The 20,499-nt window shown below is 37.3% G+C and overlaps 1 protein-coding gene across 1 annotated transcript in view; it reads left to right on the top strand.

Moving 5' to 3' along the window:
- CEP162 (centrosomal protein 162kDa) overlaps positions 1–20,499 on the top strand; it is a 47,889-nt gene extending 27,390 nt beyond the window's left edge. Inside the window, exons 14-27 of the mRNA XM_009887475.1 lie at positions 167–309; positions 1,095–1,322; positions 1,985–2,122; positions 3,488–3,600; positions 4,397–4,505; positions 6,269–6,395; positions 7,124–7,287; positions 8,796–8,900; positions 9,979–10,203; positions 11,389–12,059; positions 12,944–13,085; positions 14,843–14,941; positions 17,928–18,062; positions 20,248–20,499. Coding sequence (XP_009885777.1) covers positions 167–309; positions 1,095–1,322; positions 1,985–2,122; positions 3,488–3,600; positions 4,397–4,505; positions 6,269–6,395; positions 7,124–7,287; positions 8,796–8,900; positions 9,979–10,203; positions 11,389–12,059; positions 12,944–13,085; positions 14,843–14,941; positions 17,928–18,062; positions 20,248–20,466 — 2,618 coding nt within the window. The 3' untranslated portion in view covers positions 20,467–20,499. The remainder of the gene's footprint in view (positions 1–166; positions 310–1,094; positions 1,323–1,984; positions 2,123–3,487; positions 3,601–4,396; positions 4,506–6,268; positions 6,396–7,123; positions 7,288–8,795; positions 8,901–9,978; positions 10,204–11,388; positions 12,060–12,943; positions 13,086–14,842; positions 14,942–17,927; positions 18,063–20,247) is intronic.

Below are 20,499 nucleotides of genomic sequence, written 5' to 3'. Positions count from 1 at the left end.
TCCATAATGTCTCGTTGCTCTCAAGTTTCTATATTTAATTCAAAATTCAGTTTGTAGAATACTTAATTTATATGCCTAAGGGGTGGATCACATGAATACATTTTTTTGAAAGGGCATTAAATTCTGAATTTAATTTTGTTCTATTTTATTTTCTGCCTAAATGAAGAAACCTTATTTACTACTAGGATAATAAGATCTGCAACAAATGAACAAACTTCAAAGGGAAGTATTAACAGAGTTATGTCTGGCCAATCAGTTGTTAATAATCTTGGACACCAAGCTGTGGATTATAGCAGGCAGTATCAGCATGTAAGTAATAATCAGTGATGCTTCTAACTATAGTATGTACAACTTGGTTTGCAAGCATATTTTGTCAAAACTTTTAATAATTATCACAAGATTAGCAAATGCTGAAATACTGAATAAAGACTTCCCTTTGGTCAAATGCTAGGTTTTGCTTTTAAAATATGCACGTATAATCATGCTGCTTTTCTGTTGCTTGGATAATTCTATTACTTGTGTGGTTCGATATACTTAAAGTTGGAATGCTTATTAATTTCTAAAAATTACTATTTTGTGGTAGAAAAGGGGAAAATTTTAAATAAGCCTCTTAAGTAAAAGTATTTTGTTATGAATGTTAAATAGTACTAGTGTTTGGGGCCTTTTTATGTTTGCATTGCATTGAATATTTAATGGTATCTTCTGACTCCAAAATGACTGAATTTGCAGGTTTTCCTTCTTCCTTATAAATTGTTTAGAAAATTATTCATTGAATACTTAAATCATTACTGCTTTTCAAAAAGTAAGATGCATAATAGAATAATTCTGGTAGCTGTGTAGTGGCTCTTATATGAGAGGTGTTTGTTTCTTGGGGATTTTTGGCTTGTTTTCCTCATATACATATTTCAGAAATGAGAAAGTAATTCATTAAAGTAAATGCAGGATGTTTTGTTATTAGAATTTTGGGTTTGGGTTATTTTTTTTTCAGGTGCCTTATGTGGTTGCCAAGAGCCAGTTAAATAAAATTGATGAGCGGAATTTTTGGTAAACAATCAGCTCAGTGGAATGTTTCCCCAAATTTTTCTCTTCATTAGGATTTATCATTTTCTCCTATCAAAAGTTGTGATAGAGAACTGTATTTGCTAAAACGAGTGCAAGTTGCAGAGGAAGACCTGAACACAGCTCGTGATTTGATTCAACAGCTAACCAGCACAGTTTCACAAAAAGAGAAAGAAATGGAGGCAAAGATAGTAGAACTGAAAACACAGCATGAAAAGGAGCTTTCTCGGTTGGGTCAGGAAAACTATGTTCTCCAGAGTAAGGTATTTTATCATCTTGTATCCCGTTACTATAGAACAGGTGAAACACTGCTTCTGAAAATTAAATTAGTGCTATTTTACATGAGTTGTTAATGAGCAGAAAATCCAGATTTATATACACACTCCTGGTTTGTAAATGTATACCCGCTGTTACGTTTATTGCCCATAAGACATGATCTTTTTTTTTTTCTACAGAGATAAACTGTGTTATCCTGAGTTCCCTTAGTTTGCTATTTTGAGAGTTCTGCAGCAGTATTTTTGCAAATATTTAACTCGCTCTTAGGTTAAAAAAAAAAAAGAATAAGAGATTAACAGATCCCACTTGTTATGGATAAGGTACTATATGGTGAGATATTGTTCATTTTTTGGATGCATTTTTCAATGCTGTGTTTTGTCTGTATGGCATATTCGCAGGGTGATTCCACGATACCCTCCCAGAAGAGGGAGCGTAAAACTTTGTTAACTTTTCCCAAACCTTTTATACTCTGTTCCTGTTTCATAATGCTTCTGTAAAACTCCAATAATTAAATTGCCTCATTGGTCTGCTTTCATACCTTAATGAAAAGATTGACCTATTTATATTATAAACATATAGTCTTGTAGAAAATTCCATATTGCTAACAAAACTTTCTTATTAATTGTATGTCTTTTTTTTTTTCTGAAAGCTAAGAAGTATGGAAGAGCTGACTCAAGAAAAGAGACGGACCCATCATACAGCAACAGTTCCTGTCACTGAAGAAAAACTGGCACAAATACAAAAAGAAATCGAAGATCAAGAAGTCATTATTCAAGGTTATCAGCAGGTATACCACACAGCATATTGAGCTGTGTTCTAGACAGTTTCAGAAACAAAATCATTTAATGGTTACTACTTTCCTGTTGAAAACAGTTGTCTTGCTATTTAAAAAGTGGATGAAATTTAGGTGTGAAGGGCAAACATGTATTGCACGTTTAAAAAATATTTCACATGTCTGGTTTAGGCTAAGTTTTTCCATGATTCCATGTAACTGTTCTAAATTGTAAAAAAAATACACTGAATTGTCAGTTGAGAACTGGGAAAACATTTTATGGCCACTAAATAACCACAGACTTTCTGCCCCAAATGTAGTAGAAAACTAGTATTTTTAAGAAAAATTAGGAATCTGGAGGGTTCTGCTTTTAAGATGTTTTTTACAGGATCTGAGCAGCTGATTTCAAGGAAACCTTATTAGCGTGCGTGATTTTTATTACTTAGTCAAGTGTAGAAATAGATAATGCAAGCTTAATAGTCGCTTTGAATACTTGCAGTTGTAAAATCAAATAGGTTAGTTTAACTGGCTTCCAGCTGCTGCTCAGCAGCATTTCTTGTTATAGGCGCAATGTCTTACTGGTATGACTGTGAGCATCCCGAATTGGTTATGGTTTGTGTCCACGGGATTGGAGCATATGCAGTCTAAGCTCTGATCTATCAGCACCCATCCATGTATGTGGTTTTAGAATATAGTTGGGATAGCTTTGCAGAGGAACTGGGCTAGGTTTGCTGGGGTGAACAGACACTTGGACAGGATTGTAGAGGTCACTGATGATTGAGGGATTGTAGCATCTCCCTTATGAGGAAAGGCTGAGAGAGCTGGGACTCTTTAGCCTGGAGAAGAGAAGGCTGAGAGGAGACCTTATTATTACTTACAAATATCTAAAGGGTGGGTTGAAGGAGGATGGAGCCAGACTCTTCTCGGTGGTTCCCAGTGACAGGACAAGGGGCAATGGGCACAAGTTGGAACATAGGAAGTTCCATTCAAATACACGGAAAAACTTCTTTACGGTTCGGGTGACAGAGCACTGGCACAGGCTGCCCAGGGAGGTTGTGGAGTCTCCTTCTCTGGAGATTTTCAAAACCCGCCTGGATGCAGTCCTGAGGAATGTGCTCTGGGCAATCCTGCTTTAGCAGGGGAGTTGGACTAGATGATCACTAGAGGTCCCTCCCAACTCTGAAAATTCTGTGATTCTGTATACTGCTTTAGCATAAAGATGATGAAAGTAGATATCCATTTTAGAACTTAGTAATAAAACATCTAGTGTTTGCTTGCACTGTGTCAGTAGGCAAACTATGCAAGTCATAGACAATTGGTTTTGAACTGGATAAAACAGTAATTTATGAACATTCTTTAACTTTGTCTGTCTCATCTTAGGAAAATGAGAGGTTATACAAACAAATGAAAGAGCTACAGATCCAAAACAAAAAAAATGAGGAACGAATGTTTAAGGAGAATCAGTGTTTAATGTCTGAATTAATCACCGTAAGGTAGGCTTATTTAAACACCCAACCTAAAATCTCTGGAGTTTTCAGCTGTGTTTATCATTTTTATTTAGAAGAATCACTGCAGAGTCTGTCAGTTGCATGTTTTCCAGTGTTTCTTGAGTTTGTGGTTTTGTATTTTATTTTGAGAATTGATTTGTGTTCATCATGGGACTTTAATTCTTAGTCTTCTTGCTGATCTTGCAAACCTGCGGGAAGACTAGTCTTCCATTTGGGGACTATTCCAGTGCTAAAATTCAAATATTCTTATTCATATCAGTGCGTAATACATATGCTACACTTGTTCTGATATTATGGCTCTGGTATTATGGCTCTGCTTACATGTCAAAATCTTTTGATACTGCTGTAAGATACACAGTAGATGAGGGGCCACAAGAGGTTCTGGTAGTGGAGGAACTATCAGCTTCACTGCACTGTAGGTCCTGTAAGATTTGCACCCTGTGCTAGTAAGGAGGAAAAAACCTAGCAATTGTCTGTATTCCTGATTTACAAATCTTTGCCATAGATGAATTCCACTGAGGCAGAGTAGGTTTTGTTTCCCTCCCTCGTGTAGTCCCAACAAACACATTTGTGCAAGGTGAGCAGATTGCACCCTACAGGTGGAATTCTTTTGTATAAAGATGTACTGCATAGTTGCTTCTTTCTTTGTTTTTAACATTGCACAGATTGACTTTGTAGTACCGGGGTGGGGGTAAGGCCAGGTTGTGTTTATTTTTCAGTACGCCACTGTCAGTACACCAAGTCACCTCATTGCATAAATGTTTTTGCTGTTAACATTTAGAGAAAAGATAGAAAAGACTAATAATATCCAGTCACGGAGTGTGCAGGATTCTGAGCCAGCTAGAAATCACAGTTTCACAGAATTGATTGCAGAGCTTCGAGCAGCACAGGTAGGTATATGCCAAGCCTGTTTTTCACATGTTCTTAAAAAATTCATAACCATCCATACTGTAGACTAATAATGTCTACAGTGAAGAGAGCAGTGGAGCATGCTAGTATTTGCCACGTTTGTGTCATCGTAAATGTCTCATCAGATGAACCCTAGCATAAATTCCCTAAGACACAGATTCACTGAAAGAAGTGCAGTCTTGCCATGTTTACTGGCAATTCTGAGATACCTTGTGAGAGCTTGCAGAAAGTAGTGATACCTCTATAGCTTTTCTGCATAAGTCAAATCCGCAAGAGTGTTTATCCCTGCTCTGTACAAAGTAAGTTCTAGAAAAGAACACCAGAGTGAAAAGAATCATTTGTTACTCACTAATGTAACTTTTTTTTTTTTGTAGTCCTACAGGTGCTTGTGGTTTTGAGGAAGGATGTTTAGTATGCTTTATGTTAAAATTAAAGGTTTTCAGGAACTTCTGTTGTTCTGCTTACTGCAACCGGGGGCTGTTCTGCTACATACTTCCTCTGATAGACCAGAAATTAAAAGCTGCTTCTTCTGTTGTTTTTGTTACTCACTAATGTAACTTTTTTTTTTTTGTAGTCCTACAGGTGCTTGTGGTTTTGAGGAAGGATGTTTAGTATGCTTTATGTTAAAATTAAAGGTTTTCAGGAACTTCTGTTGTTCTGCTTACTGCAACCGGGGGCTGTTCTGCTACATACTTCCTCTGATAGACCAGAAATTAAAAGCTGCTTCTTCTGTTGTTTTTGGGGTTTTTTTAATTAAAAAAAAAAAAAAGCCAAACAAAACAACTGGTTAGGTAGGTGGTGATAAGAGGATCTGAAGTGAGTGAGCTTCAGGACCAGTGGGGTCTGATAAAGCTAACTTTGACCTCTTAAGACTCCGGGGGCTCCCCTAGTTCCAACCTTATAAGTGCTGCTGCTACAATTCCCTGTCCTTAGATTCAGCCTGTAATGAGACTGAACACAAGATCCAAAGATGGAGAGAGACACGCAGATAACACTGACATGGTCAGGCACACAGATAACAGAGAGAGCAGTGCCTTTGTCCACACCACAGAAATACACACAGTACTCTTGGAAACACCAGGAGTGCATACGGACTGATCCTGTTTAGCAGATCAGGGTAGGAGTTCAGTAGCAGTAACGCCAAATACATGTACATGCTGGCCATTGCTGGCCCTAGACGCTTGGTCTATCTACTGGCTGCACTCAAAATCTCAACCCCCACAGTTGCTTCTCCCTGTACCTATGGATCCCTAGGACCAAGGGTCTCCATCTCCAGAGGCTGGCACTGAGACCTTTGGTCCTACTTAGTCGTGAAGTTTGCTAGTGGTCACGTGTAAACAAACAGAACAGAGAGTGCGTGCAGAAAATGGCAAGAAATAGAATGTAGTTAAATGAACCATTGGAGAATACATGTGTCCATTTAAGCTACAGTCTTAGTCTTAGAAATACATCAAGCCATTTTCTTTACTGACCCTCTAAAAGGCAGTTGTTTTCTACTTCTAAGACAATTATGGAAGACTTATTAAAAAAAAAACTGTGTTTTTTTATGTTTAGCTTAAGTTTTCCTATGCTGTGCTATAGCAAGGCCTGAGAATAATACCAAAACTAGAAAACCTCATTGCTGCAGTGGTCTGATGCAACTGTTGTGATTTAATCATTTTATGGTGGAAAAAACATGTTCAGGTTTTTTGTATGGCAATGTATGTTTAGTTTTTCTTGTCTTACGCTTTTCTCTAAAACTCAGAAGGAAGAAACTAAATTACAAGAAGAGATAAGACATCTCAAACAAGATAAGCAAGCTCTTGAGGTAGACTTAAGACAAGCAAAGAAAGAGAGAGATTTAGCAAAAGTTCAGGTTGCATCCACATCAGGTAAAGCGCCTTCATTTTGTTGAATAATTTTGCATACTCTGTGCTTCACTAAATATGTAATTAAAACTTGTTTCTTATTGAAATATTACTTAGTCAAATTCATCTAGAGCATTTCCACATAAGCTTCTAATAAAAGCATACAGTGAAGGACATACTACAGTACTTTTGGCACTCTGTTAGAAAGCCTTTTCCTGTGTCCAGCCAAACTCTTTGTTGTTGCCTATTGATTTCTTGCCCATCTCCCATTGGGCATAGAAAACAGATGATTCCATTTATATGACAACTCTGTTCATAAGAAAAGATTTACTATGTTGCATCTTAGTCTCTTATTTAGATCTTGCCCATTTTTTACCTATAACTTATGCCTTGTGACTTTTTTTCAACATTCTTATCAGAACTCTTTCCAGTTTGACTTTAGTTTTCTTAATGAGAGAGGGCTGGAAACTGGACTCTTTCACTTCCAATATCAGACATCACAAGTGCTAAGAGCTGTAATGTTTGCCTCCATCTCTCTTCTCAAAATGCTTGGTCCCTAAATGGGAGCAGTATGGTCAATACATATCTAAGTGTATATGCTATATTGTCATCCATGTTGTTACTGGAAATTTGATTATTAAAATGTGATCATGAATAGATCCCCCTGGGATTCTGTTTTAAACACCTTCCATGGTAAACTGTGAACTATTGAGTACTACTACGTATGAGACAAAAATGTTCTATTCTTGTAGGTGAGAAGTCTTATGAATTTAAAGTTATGGAAGAATCATACAAACAGGAAATTACTCATTTGAAAAGAAGACTTCAGTGGTATGCAGAAAATCAAGATCTTCTGGATAAAGATGCAGCCCGTCTTAAAGATGCAAGAGAAGAAATTGAGAAACTAAAACTAGAGGTGATAGTATCTATCTTTATCTAAGAAGTTGAAACTTTAAATTATTTCTTTTCTAGTGATGAGTATACTGTAATTCTGTCCATAATAATCCCATTTTTCCAAGAAAAATACATGTAAAATCTGTAAGCTTTAAATCAAATGTGGGATTTATATGTCTTTATATGCAAAATAGATATTACTGCATATGCAGCAGTAATTGCCAAGTGCACAATGCTTAAAACCTGGGTTTGCTTGTATTGAACTCCTTGATGATGCTTCTGGAAACAAAAGTAGTGCGTTTCCTTAAAACTTGCAAATTTCTTGACTAAGAAAAGGAGGTACATTGTTACATTAACAACTTGGAACATCCCTCTTGCCATTCTCTTTTCCTCCTTTTTACTCTGTTGTAGCATAGGCAACACTTATTTTTCTCTTAAGTATCCTGGTTCTAAACTCTTCTGTTCCTTAGAAAAATTCTCTGGTTGCTCTAATATGGAGGAAAAAGCCAAAACACTCAAAATATAAAGCAAGCAAGACTAATACACAAATCTTGAATAGTTCTGAGATTTGCATTGCCTGCTTCTCAGTAGATTTGACTTAAGAGTCATAGATACAAAGAGTTTTACCCAGGATAAAATGATCTTGAAATTTTTTCATGGTGTTTTATTAAAGAGATCACAGATGAAAGGAGGTGTCTCTAACAGAGCAGCCAGGGAAAGGGGTCCCTTAAACACCACCTTATCAAACTTGAATCAAAACATCGTTGCTGTGAAAGAAAATATTGTTATTTGCATTTTCTCCGGGAGGAACTGGTGTTTAAAAACAATTAAGAGCTTTGACTTCATAGGAACAATCAAATTAGTCAAACTATGTGGGCATAAAAGCATTACTTCTGCTAACATTGCCAATAGGAGAGAAATCAAGCTAGGAATACTTCCAACTGTACAAGTTGTAATAGCCCTGTACAATGACCATAGTGGCTGATAAAAGTAGGGAATTCAATTTTAGATTAAAGCGTTGAGTCTTCATGGCCAGACTTCATGGGAGTGCAAAAGCATGAGCTCTCAGATCCTCTGAGTCAGCATTTATTTAGGCACCACATAACATTGCTTTTTGGCTGTTTCTATATCTCATCACAGAGCATAGCCTTGCAAATCACAAACTATTTCCTTAACTCACCTGAATTTATGTAATATACTGTAGTACTTTATATTATAGCTTATTAACCAAGCCTACGTACTAGAAGTATGGTAGAAAGAAACACACTTACTGGTCTGAAGATAAGAATGTCCCAGAGCTGAAGTTCTCTTCTAGATTTCTATAGCTAGTTTCAGCTCCTTTTGATTTTAAGTGGCTTGTAGAAGCTGTAACTTACTTTAAGAACCTGAAGAATCAGTTAGTACAGGAATTACTATTACCAGTTGCAGAATACTTCCATTATATTGCGTGCATTTGAAATGCTTACTTTTGTACTACGGGACAATGTCTCTGAATATGTATTTCAGTTTATTTTCTCATAAATTGCATAGGTTGAGAAGCTCAGAGCTGAAGCTGGAGATCAGTGTGTGCAACAGAAGAAACGTTTGCGAGACAGAGCAGCAGACGCTAAAAGAATTCAGGACCTTGAGCGACAAGTATGCAATAATAGAGCTGTGTTTCATTTAACCTTTTGTTTCAGTTAAATTCTCTTACAATGCTTACCAGCCCTTTCACAAGGATAAAGCATTGAATGAAACCCTATGATAAAGTAACTTGTGCTATGGAACACTCAATACAAAAAGCTGCAATTATTTACTTACCGAGGGCTCTTCTGCTACTCTGTTCTAATAAGCTAACCCTTTTAAAATTCCTTACGTTAAAATACTGTTTAGAGTTCCTTGTAGAGGGACAAGATTGCAAGAGCACGCACAAGCTTGCTGTTTATCTTCTAAGACTCTTTTTGTCTATGTTCAGTAACCCCTTAACATTATGACCAATTTAACCATGTTGATTCAAGAAGAGGGTTTAAATTGTGTTGGATTTCTTTCCGGATTCATGAAAACTGGAGGAGCAGAGACCTTAAAATCCGTATTTCTAGGGAGTAAAAGTCAGGAAGAAACAGGCCTTTCTGAATTTTAGGAGATGGCAGCTGCATTTGGTAGGGGTGTGGGACAAATGTGAAAGAGCCTCTGCAGTATTATAATGCGAAGAATATCTTATCCATAGATAAAAAGAGGGGCTTGTTATTAGCCTTGCCTGCAGGGTGTTAATTTATTTTATTGCAGACTCCAAAATAAAACACATGTAATATGTTATTGGGAGAATAATTTCAATAATGTTATGAAATATCTCTGTAACAGTTGGAAAAGTAGAATGTGAATGTAAGTCCAGAAAAAAAAGCAAATACTTAGGAGCATTAAGAGCCATATACAACTTAAGTGCTGAGAAAGCAAACAAAAGGTCCATTTGATGTAAGACAATCTGAAGACCAGAGCCATATTTTGTTTAAGGAGATGTATAAGTCAATCAGTAGGAGATGATGAGTCTTGTTTTTCTGTAAACAATACCTTAAATGTAAACAATGTAAAAAATTCTCAACATATGCATCTCTAGCTTTCATTCTTCACCCAGCTTAAGTGGATGACATTTGTTAATGTTCTGTCACTTCTTTCAGTTCACTTTTCATTAGAACTCCATTCTTTTTGATTTCTGACTTCGTTTTCTTTTTGATAGATCAGAGAAATGGAAGGAATTCTTAAAAGAAGGTATCCAAATTCTTTGCCTGCTTTGATTTATGCTGCTGCTGCTGCTGAGAACACTAACGATCTTTCAGCTAAAACACACACAGTGGATTTTTTGGAGAAAAGAATAAAAAAGTTAGAAACGGAACTTGAAGGTAAAGATGATGAAGCTAAAAAAAGTCTCCGTGCCATGGAACAACAATTTCAAAAAATAAAGGTAAAAGTTGGAGGCTTGTTGAGTAGTCTACTCTGCAGTTAGCAGTCATGAGGTTACCGTGGTCTAACACAGAGCAGTAGTGAAAACTGAAGACAAAGACCATATTTAAGGGAAAACATACTCAAAGAATTTATAACCAGAATTTCAGTAGCTTTGGCATCTAAGATATAAAGAGCATTGACATTGTTAGAGTAGTACTGAAACTGATAGGACAGGTTCCTGAGGCATAATAACTCAATTCTCGCAATTAAGATAAGTGGGTTTCATCCTGTGGGTCAGAGTAGCTGCTTACCTAATTCCTCGCTGTGCCAAAGGCTGTTGTGTCAAAGGTCTGCTGACTGGGCATTTTTGAGGGGAACGTCTGGGAACACTAAGCATTCTATCCAAAAAATACATGATAGTGAATCTTAAAACTTGTGTTAGGAAGCATGAAAATCTGACATTTTACTTCATGGGAAGATGAACTGCACAGGTACTTAAAGAGCAGGAAAGAAAAGTATTGGCCAGTTGTTCCTCATTTTCTCCACGTGAATAACTCATCGTGCTTTCCTCAGAGGCTATCCAGGCTATTAAGAAGGGTGAGATTTTCCTCAGCTCATTAGGAAGAAAGATTCTGTGTCTCTGAATTCATACTTCTATGTTTAAAAAAAATAATAATAAAAAAAAGACAGCCCTGTTAAATTTTAAGATTATTTTTAAAAAGTGAAGTACAATTTTGAGGCGTATGACAGTAATGTTTGCAAACTGACACGTGGCAAATATATAATGACAGATTTTAACAAAACTAAAAACTTCTTGCTATATTAAAATAAGATTTTACTTTGCCTGTCCAAGTTGGTAACATCTGAAGGGAACACAATTACATAAAAATGAAATAGTTCTTTGTCAATTTAATTTTCTTTCCCATAGTTACTGTGTTAATTGTGAGCAGAGGATTAATTTGTAGTAAGCATTTTGAGTAATTCTGTTTTACAGCAGACTTAAGTTTGCTTCACATAGGTTTTTCACTCACTGATTTCTGAACGGATTGAGTAGTGTTGTTAGTAATACGGATGTGTATCCCATCTTAGGAAATCTTGCTTCAGATGTGCAGGAACTTTAAAGAATAATGAAAAGAGCCTAATAATAAATGTACACTTGAGGAAACCATTTTTTTCTTCCCCTTCTTCCTTTCCCCTCCCTTAGATCCAGTACGAGCAAAGACTTGTAGAACTTGAGCAACTACTTGCCTACAAATTTATAAGTGAATCGCCAAAACTGAATGGTGACAAAGCCAGTTCTACAGAACTTGAACAGGAGCTTCAGAATCTAAAGAAGACCCATCAGATCACCGTTAAAAACCTCCAGACAGAAATCGAAAACCTTAAAAGTCAAAATTCCCAATTAAAACTCAGAAGTAAAAAGAATAATAAAGATTTAGAGTCCACAGACTCTCGAATGAAACAAGGTAACACAAAAGACAGATTGTTAAAACTAAATGAAGAGCTGATCACCAAAAATAGAGAAATACAAGACCTGACAAAAACGGTAGAGAAACTTCAAAAAGAAAGGATGGCGATGTTGTCTGATAATAATTTGAGAAATAAAACAGATAATAAGGAAAACTCTACAGAGATCTTGAAAAAGAATACCTTAGCAACAGATAAAAGGAATTCCAGCAACAGCGAACCCTTTCTAAGCATTTTCAACGATGACAAAATATACCAACCGCATACCTTTTCTGATTCTAATCTCTCGGAAGTTCTGCAAGAAAACGCACAGCTGAAAGAGCAGCTTGAAAGACTGTCTCTAGAAATGAACCAGCAGAGGGTGAAGTCTCAGGCAACACTGGCTTATTCTGAAAATAACATACGAAGGTAAATGTTCAACATGTTCCTTTAAAAAAAAGGTAAAGTGTTGGCTGATACAGGATTGAAGTGACACATTAACATGTCAGCCGTGTGTGAAGCTAGCTTATGCTTGGCCAATGTTGTCTGTGAATTTCATTTTTACTGTTGGTTTTGGTTTGGCGGGGGGTTTTTTGAGTTTTTCTGGTTGGTTTTTTGAGTGTGGTTTGTTGGTTTTGGTTTTTGGTTTTTTTTTTTTAGAGCAGTGCACTGTTGTGATTCTGCAGGCAAACCTGTATTAATCCTTCTTATTAATGCTACAGTTCATCATGGTTTTGAGTAAAAAGATCTCAGTATACGTTGTTGCATTTCAGATGCTTTGTATTTGTGTTGTATAGCATCTATATTTGATATACATACTTTCCTTCAAGCTGGCTATGCTTTCAGTGGGATTTACTTGACCAGCTGTAAAACCTTTACCACCCATTTTCCCTTAGATCCCTTCAGAGTCAAAGTAGAGGAAATTGGCATGTTTACAATGCAACACATTCTGTTCTAAAATACATACCCTGAAATAGGACAGCGGAATTGTGATTTCCTCTCCATTTTTTTTTTTAATAAAAAGAGCCAAAAAAAAAAAAAACAAAGATGATTGGCTAATTTTTCTGTGTTCTAGCTGCCTCTAGTTAAATGAGGGACATATCCAACATTGTAGGCTTCTCACCCTGTCATCCCTCCAGAGCAGCAGAAGTAATGGTGGTGCTATCTTGCGAGCTTTTGTTACGAAATTTCAAAGACATGCCACCTTTAATATTTTTGCTATTTTGTATGTTCAAGTAAGAAACTTTGCCTCACTTTTTAAGAACTGTCTGTAGCTGCTTTACTACATCATATTTTTCTGTCAATCTGTTCAGGATACAGGAAGACACAGCAGAGTACATTGCATCTCTGAAAGCTTCCCATCAGAGAGAAGTGGAGAAGATTCTTTGCCAGCACGCAAAGGAGCATTCTACTTCTAAAGTAGCTGAACTAAACAGCAGAATTTCAACACAAGAGGTAAGATACATTCATTACATATAGAGATGTGCTAAAGTTACTTCTTTCTAGATTACTGTAAACTTTCTTGTAATTTGAAGTAGAATCTGTTGTTTTGAAAATGGGCCTATGTGTATTAACAGAATCACAGAATAGCTGAGGTTGCAAGGGACCTCTGGAGGTCATCTTGTCCAACCCCCCTCCTCAAGCAGGGCTGTCTAGAGCCAGCTGCTTAGGACCATGTCAGGATGGCTTTTGAGTATCTCCAAGGACAGAGATTCCACTCTGGGAAGCATGGAACCTCTCTGGGCTTCGAGACCCAAACAAGTGCTTGGTCACCCTCACAGTAAAGAAGTTTTCCTTATGTTCGGACAGAACCTCCTGTATTTCAGCGTGTGCCCTTTGCTGCTTGTCCTGTCGCTATGTACCACTGGAAAGAGCCTGGCTCTGTTGGCTTTGCACACTCTCTTCAGATATTTATAAACATTGATGAGGTCCCCCTGAGCCTTCTCTCCTCCAGGCTAAACAGTCCCAGCTCGCTCAGCCTTTCCTCATATGAGATGCTCCAGTCCCTTCATCATCTTAATGACTCTTTGCAGACTCTGTCCATTAGCACCATGTCTCTTTGCACTGGGGAATCCAGAACTGGACACAATACTCCAGGTGTGGCCTCACCAGAGCTGAGTAGAGGAGAAGGACCACCTTCCTTGACCAGCTGGCAACAATCATACCAACGCAGCCCAGGATACTGTTAGCCTTTTGTTTACTTAGTGTCCACCAGGACACCCAGGTCCAGCTGGGTGGTCCCCAGCATATACTGGTGCCTGGGGTCATTCCACCCCAGGAGCAGGACTTTGCACTTCCCTTTGGGAAAGTTCACGAGGTTCCTGCCAGCCCATTTCTCCAGCCTGTCGAGGTCCCTCTGGATGGCAGCATGACCCTCTGGTGTTATCAGCCATTCCTCCCAGTTTTAAGTGATCAGCAAACTTGTTGAGGGTACGCTCTGCCCCATCATCCAGATCATTAATGAAGATCTTGTTCAAGATTGGACCCAGAACTGACAATTCTACACGTGCCCACACCCCTCTGAGTTACTGGCCTCCAACTAGACTTCATTACACTCATTGTCACCCTCTGGCCCAGCCATTTAAGTCAGTTTGCAGTTCACCTCACTGTCTGCTCATCCAACCCATATTTCATCAGCTTCTCTATGAGGATCTTACAGGAGACAGTGTTGAAAGCCTTACTGCTGAAATCCAGGTAGGCAATACCCACTGCTCTCCCCTCATCTGCCAGGCCAGTCGTTTCATCGTAGAGGGTTATCAAGTTGGTCATGCATGACTTCTGCTTTGTGAATCCATACTTTATACTCATCACCTTCTTGTCCTTCGTGTGCCAGCCAGGTTTCCAGGATTAGTTGCTTCATCACCTTCCCAGGGATTGAGATGAGGCTGACTAGTCTGTGGTTCCCCGTGACCCCTTTCTTGCCCTTTTTGAAAGGAGGAGTGATATTTGCCCTCAGCACACATGGTTGCATCTCATCAGGGCCATGGACTTATGTACTACATATGTACATCTGTGCTATTGAACAATCCATGTAGAGGATTGGTTAATAGCACACATGCACATGTGTTAGAGGTAGTATTGTTAACATAGGCATCACTTACACCTGCAGTACTACAATACTTGATTATATTTTTGGCGTATTTTTCCTGTCCAGGGTTTGACATGTTGTCATGAGTATTTATGTTAATGATGACTATTTTAATCTTTTCTAGATATTAATAAAACATCTGCAGGAACAAATCAGTGAACAACAGAGACATCAGGAAGCCCTTCTTGTTTCACAGATGAGAGAGGAACTCCTACAAAAAGAGGTATATTTAAATTTGGATTGGGGGTACCTCATTCTGATAAAACAGTTTTCACTTTCATCCTTGTAAAGCCTCAAATTATATAGTAAAATAGATCTTAGAAACGGTATCTTTCTCAGTTGCCTTTACATCAATTATACCTGAGAATGCAATATATTTTTCTAATGTGAGCAAGAGAACAACACAACACACAAGGTGGAACTTCGACTGCCTTTGATATCTTTTTTAATTATTATTTTTGATGTTAGAAATGTCTGACCTCTGTATGAAAATTGATCAGCAGGTTAATCCAAGCATTCATAGCCTCCTCTTTGAGAGTTGTGATGGGTAGTAAATAGACCACAGGACTTTTTCTTTATTAAAAGGATACTTTATTATTGTTTTCGAATTCTTTGTTTAGATAAAGCCTTCCTTTTTTCATCCTTCATTACCATAAAACTGACTTAGGCAATTATATTCTTGGCTTTCTCCTTTGATATCTATGAAACTTGTAGTCTCTGAAGAAAAAAGGGTTAGTTGTAATAGTTCTGAATTTCACTGTTTTTTCAGAGAGGTATTCTAGGGTTTTCTTAATCTTCTATTTATAGCATAAAATTGAAAAATTACGCTTGGTCATGTTTTCATTTTTGGGATAATATTGTGTAAAATTACTGTCTGTCTTGTAGCTCAAGCTTTTCAAACGATTGGCTATGCTTTTGTTGTTCTTGAAGTGCTGCCAATCTCTTTTTTTTTTTTTTTTTTCTTCTCTTAATCACCTCCTGTTCGGGAGAGGGATATAGGCTATGCTTAATTCACCATCTCTTTGATGTATGAACATTGCTAATTGTAACCTCATTTTGATAATACAGTAATTAACCTGCAGGAGTTATTAAAAAGAATTCTTCTATTCTGCAAGGGACTGAGAACTCCAGATGCTTAACCTTGTTTGCTGCCCTCATTTAGAAGAAATGAGAGAAGTATCAGTATGTGTTTAGTACATACTTAATATAATTAATCTTAATCTCATTAAATTTATTCAGTATTTATCTTATCTATGCAATGTTCCACCTCTGTTGTGATGTATTAGTAGAAAAGCGAGGGTATGTAGGGAGAGAAGAAAGATCTCCTGTTAAACAAGCTCTGTATTTGCAGAATAAAGGCTGAGACGTTGGGTTCATATTATGAATCTAATAATACATGTTGCCTTTCTGTACAAAGCTTGGTTCACTCCAGTGGTCTCAGTCTATATAATACTTCTTCCTGGGAAAACGGGGCGAGAGTACAATGAGACAAATGTTATTCAACATGTTTGTTTCTTCTGTGACTGTTTGCTTTACAGATTATTAATGACAGCTATGGTTATGAGAATGATCATCCTATCTGACCCACATGTTACAGGCTGAGTTTGAGGTGCTGGCATTTAAGAAAATGTAACAGAGTGCCTTTGTTACAAAAATCATTGCAAGACTATACAGAGAGAAATGTTGAAGTAAAACCTTGCTTTTGCCCTCTAGCATGATTGCTGTGCTGCTTACGAGATGTATTTTAAGCATTACATGGTTAAACAAGTTAAGTTGAAAAATGAAGACGACCAAACCTGCAAACGGACTTAGTCGTGATAGTGAACAGCACTACCATTTGTAACAGGATTGAGAGTCCTCTGTCTGTAACGGTGGTACCTCAAAAAAGGCCAGCTTTTTTCTGAGGCTCACTGGAAGACTGTTATTTGAACACAAATCTCAGAAACGCTGTTCATGGATGTTTTTCTTTAACTATATACTCCTCTTGTATAACAGCTTGCACGTAGGACAGCTCTGTATTTAACATAGTTCTATTGCTGGCAAAATGTATGGAGCCCATTTTCTCCTGGGGCATTTTTCCCCCTCATAACATCTTTCCTGCATTAATTTTTCTTGTATTTAATTATGTATTTGAGATCACGCATCAGCCCTTCCCTTCAGTGGGGCAACTTGGCTGACAAGCAGCAGACACTTATTTTTCACAGACGTTACAAAACTAAGCCTTCTGCTCCTCTCTCTCACAAACACAACTGAAATTGGTCCACAGGTTCAAAGCTGCTGGAGTAATGAACAGGCAAAAATGTGATAATATAGGCCTTGTTATTTTGGAAAACCATGTTAAAAAATGGAAATAATAGTAAGCCATCTCGGTGTCACTTCTCTGTAAGAGTGACAACATCTTACGAAGTACACAATGCTTCCAGCTACTTGAATTCAGCAGCAGAAAGCCAAGGATGGCTGAGTGCTTGAAGAGGGTTAGCAGTTCGCAGATGTATTGGGTAAGGGGAGCTACGGGATATAATAAAGGATAAAGACTTCAAAGCTTTTACTTTAGTTTACTTATACAGTTAAGAAAGTGACCAAAAAGGACTTCAGATGTTAAGTGAAGAAATATCAAGTTACTTAAGATAGGTGAAGAATGAGAATAAACCAGTAGGGCTTTGTAAGAAAACTTACCTGAATTTCTGGAGGATTAGAAAACCAGTTGTAAGTCATTGGTAGAGTTGAATTGACCCAGCAATTATTAGACCCAAGCGGGTTTGTAATCATGTCTGTTAGCAGCGTGTCTTTTCTTAATTTATTCCTTAGAAATATACTGTACCTTTTATATTTGATCTTTATCCGGGCTGTGAGAAGGGGTTGTGTAAGAACATCTAACATAATATTCTCTATTAATTTTTCAGTATGTTTAGCAGTATAAAAATCGACTGTGAATAATCACTTCAAAACATATTATGAACAGGATTTGATTTATCAAAAAGGACTAGATTTTCATATCTTCAGGCCACTTCTTACACATGAAAGATGCTAATCTAAGTCCCTGAGCCTGTGTTTAAGCTTTTGAATAAAGGACATTTCTCTTTTATGTCTTCCTTTCTGCAGCTTTTGAATGGAGTGATTAAATAATGCAAATAGGCTTTGAAAGGAATTTGGTATATACACTGCTTAACACAACGATAACAATTTTCATCAATTCTCTCAATCTGTAGGTGACAAAATTGTTGGAAGAACTGAGAGAGGCTAAGGAGAGCCAGAGTCCTGAAATGAAACATTTCTTGGGCCTGGAAAAGAAAATCAGGCATATAGAGACCAGACGTGCAGTAAGAGAGCAAGAAATTCAAAAGGTACACCAGAGTATATCTGCATTTATTTCTCAAGAGCAGTTTATCAGTTTAACTGTAATTTTACTGTTACTTGCACAGGCTCATTTAGCCCACACTGGAGGGGGGAAAGTACTTTTGATACGGAATGGTTTTGTCTTTGGTGCCTGCTGATGCGCGTGAATGTCCATGCAGTGCTAGTCAGCACTTCCTTGCTGTGGTGATTAAGAGAACTTGTGCATGACGTGCATATCAGGTGCGTAACTTCCTCGCAACCTGATCTAAGGAGGATTTGTTTTTGCAGAGGGTTGGACCACATGACCTCTGGAAGTCCTTTATATCATTCGGTTATTTCGTATTTCAGTTACACAATGAAAGCTAGATATTGAAAAATCGACGAGAGTTTGTAATGCAGAGTTTGTTAAGCTATGATATATTTCTCAGCTGAACTGCAATTTGATTTTCTAGTCCTAGAAGTCACATTCAGAAAAGCTGCATAAGAAGTATAGAAATATCTTGTGGCAGTCTACCACATACTGGTTTTAATACCCAAAAACAACAACAACAAAAAAAGCCTCCACAAAGTATATTTGGATTTTGAAGGTTGGATCTTTGTGATACAGCTTCTTGTATCTGACATTTGTATCCCTTGAATGGCTAACACAATTTTGCATTGATTTTTTTTCATCTTTTTTATGTCATCGCCTCCATCCTGATTTTTCATCTATCTGGGGAGCTTCTATCATCTGGAAACAGTTTTCTAGTTCATATAGATCTTTTTTTCTCAACCCTTTCATCACTTAAATATAAGACTGTCTTTCGTTAGTGTTTTAACTTAGGTTTTACTTAAATATATGAATTCAGAGAAGGAAGATCCAGTTGGACTGGAGGATCATCAAACCTGTAGTAGTTCTTAGTTTGTGGAGTTTATTCTACACTTTTGAAACCAGATCTCAAGGAATACGCTTTTATGCACCAAATTGTTCATGACAGAAGGTTTTATTCTCATACATTTCTAGATCAGATTTTTCATTTTCTTCCCCAAAAGAGCTGTGCATAAAACAAGTCATTGGATTAAGAACAAACCCTGCCGCCACTGATGATTTTATTATTTTTGTTCACATTCTGTCCTGCTAAAGGCAACTGTAATACAGTTACTTTTTATGCCATTCATTTGCTTTTGTATAACACGAGAATTTCTTTACCATTTCTGTAGTGTGTCTGCTGCTGCCTAGTCTGTGATCTGTCTCCAATGAATTCATTATCTGACCTATAGTATTTACCAAGATGTTTTGTAATGTATTTTTAAAAAATAGAAATAGTAGTATACGCAACAGTTACTACTAAGTAATTTCATCTTTCCTGGTGCTACTATATACCGTTATGTATTGAGCTTTGGGTTTTGTTTGTTCGGGTTTTGCACCTTAAATCATCTGCAGTGGAGCACTGAACAGTCCCCCAACTGAATGTTAACAAACTGAACAATGTAACTAATTGCTGAAAAAGGAAATAACAGGTTATCCTTGGTATCAAACTACAAATACAATAACTACGGCCTTTAAGTGATAGAGGTGTCCTTAAAGAATCTATTACAAATAATAGTGGTGTGAAGACTTTGATATCTTGTGACACTTTTTATTTTGGGTAATTTAATAGGATTATACCATGGATTCATGTAAAAAATAATTCAAACTCTTATCTGCAGCAGCTCAGACCTTTGTGGCTACAGGGTATTTTCTGATAATTCATAGAACTTGTGGTTTTTAAAAGTACAGTAGTAGCCCTCAACATGCCATTCAGATTTGCTTTGTTTTTCCTGCCGAGTGTTCTTTTAATTAACACATTTAAATGACAATTCAGAAGGTTAATTTTGATTACAGAGGGGTTTATGTTATAGGCTCAGCTTTGTCTTAAATATTCAAACTTTTAATTGCTGCTTTGAAAAGGCCAAGTTAAATTCTCCTGAGGCTCATTAGTTAGTAATGGATTCTACCCTTCTGTCATTAATGCAAATATTTCAAGGAATGTATTGCTATCAAAATGATATAGTTTTTAAAAATACTCAGAACAAATTGTTTCCACTTAACGTCAGCATTGGGCTTTGAGACTGAGCATTAAATGTAATGAAGCGGCATGTCTTTGCCAAGGGGCAGCGTTGCCCGAGTATTTGACAAGGAAGCCACAATGCTGACTTGCTTCTTATTTGCAGGCAACCCAACTAACACAGCGCGTTACTGAAGCGAGGCAGACCCGTGAGGTTGAGCAGTGGCGAAGACTGGCACAGCAGAAGAATCAAGAACTGGAGAAATTTCGAGTGGAATTGGATTCAATATTAGATGTTTTACGTGAACTGCAGAAACAAGGGGTTGTTATTCCTGCACCTAATTCCGGTGGATTCAGCGTGGCGGACAGCTGTTGGAAGACATGATTAGGTAGGAGTTGATTACAAAAGCAGAATTTT

The sequence above is a fragment of the Charadrius vociferus genome, unplaced genomic scaffold, assembly GCF_000708025.1.
Source record: "Charadrius vociferus isolate BGI_N301 unplaced genomic scaffold, ASM70802v2 scaffold185, whole genome shotgun sequence".
NCBI lineage: Eukaryota > Metazoa > Chordata > Aves > Charadriiformes > Charadriidae > Charadrius > Charadrius vociferus.
This window is presented reverse-complemented; position numbering and strand designations above follow the sequence as displayed.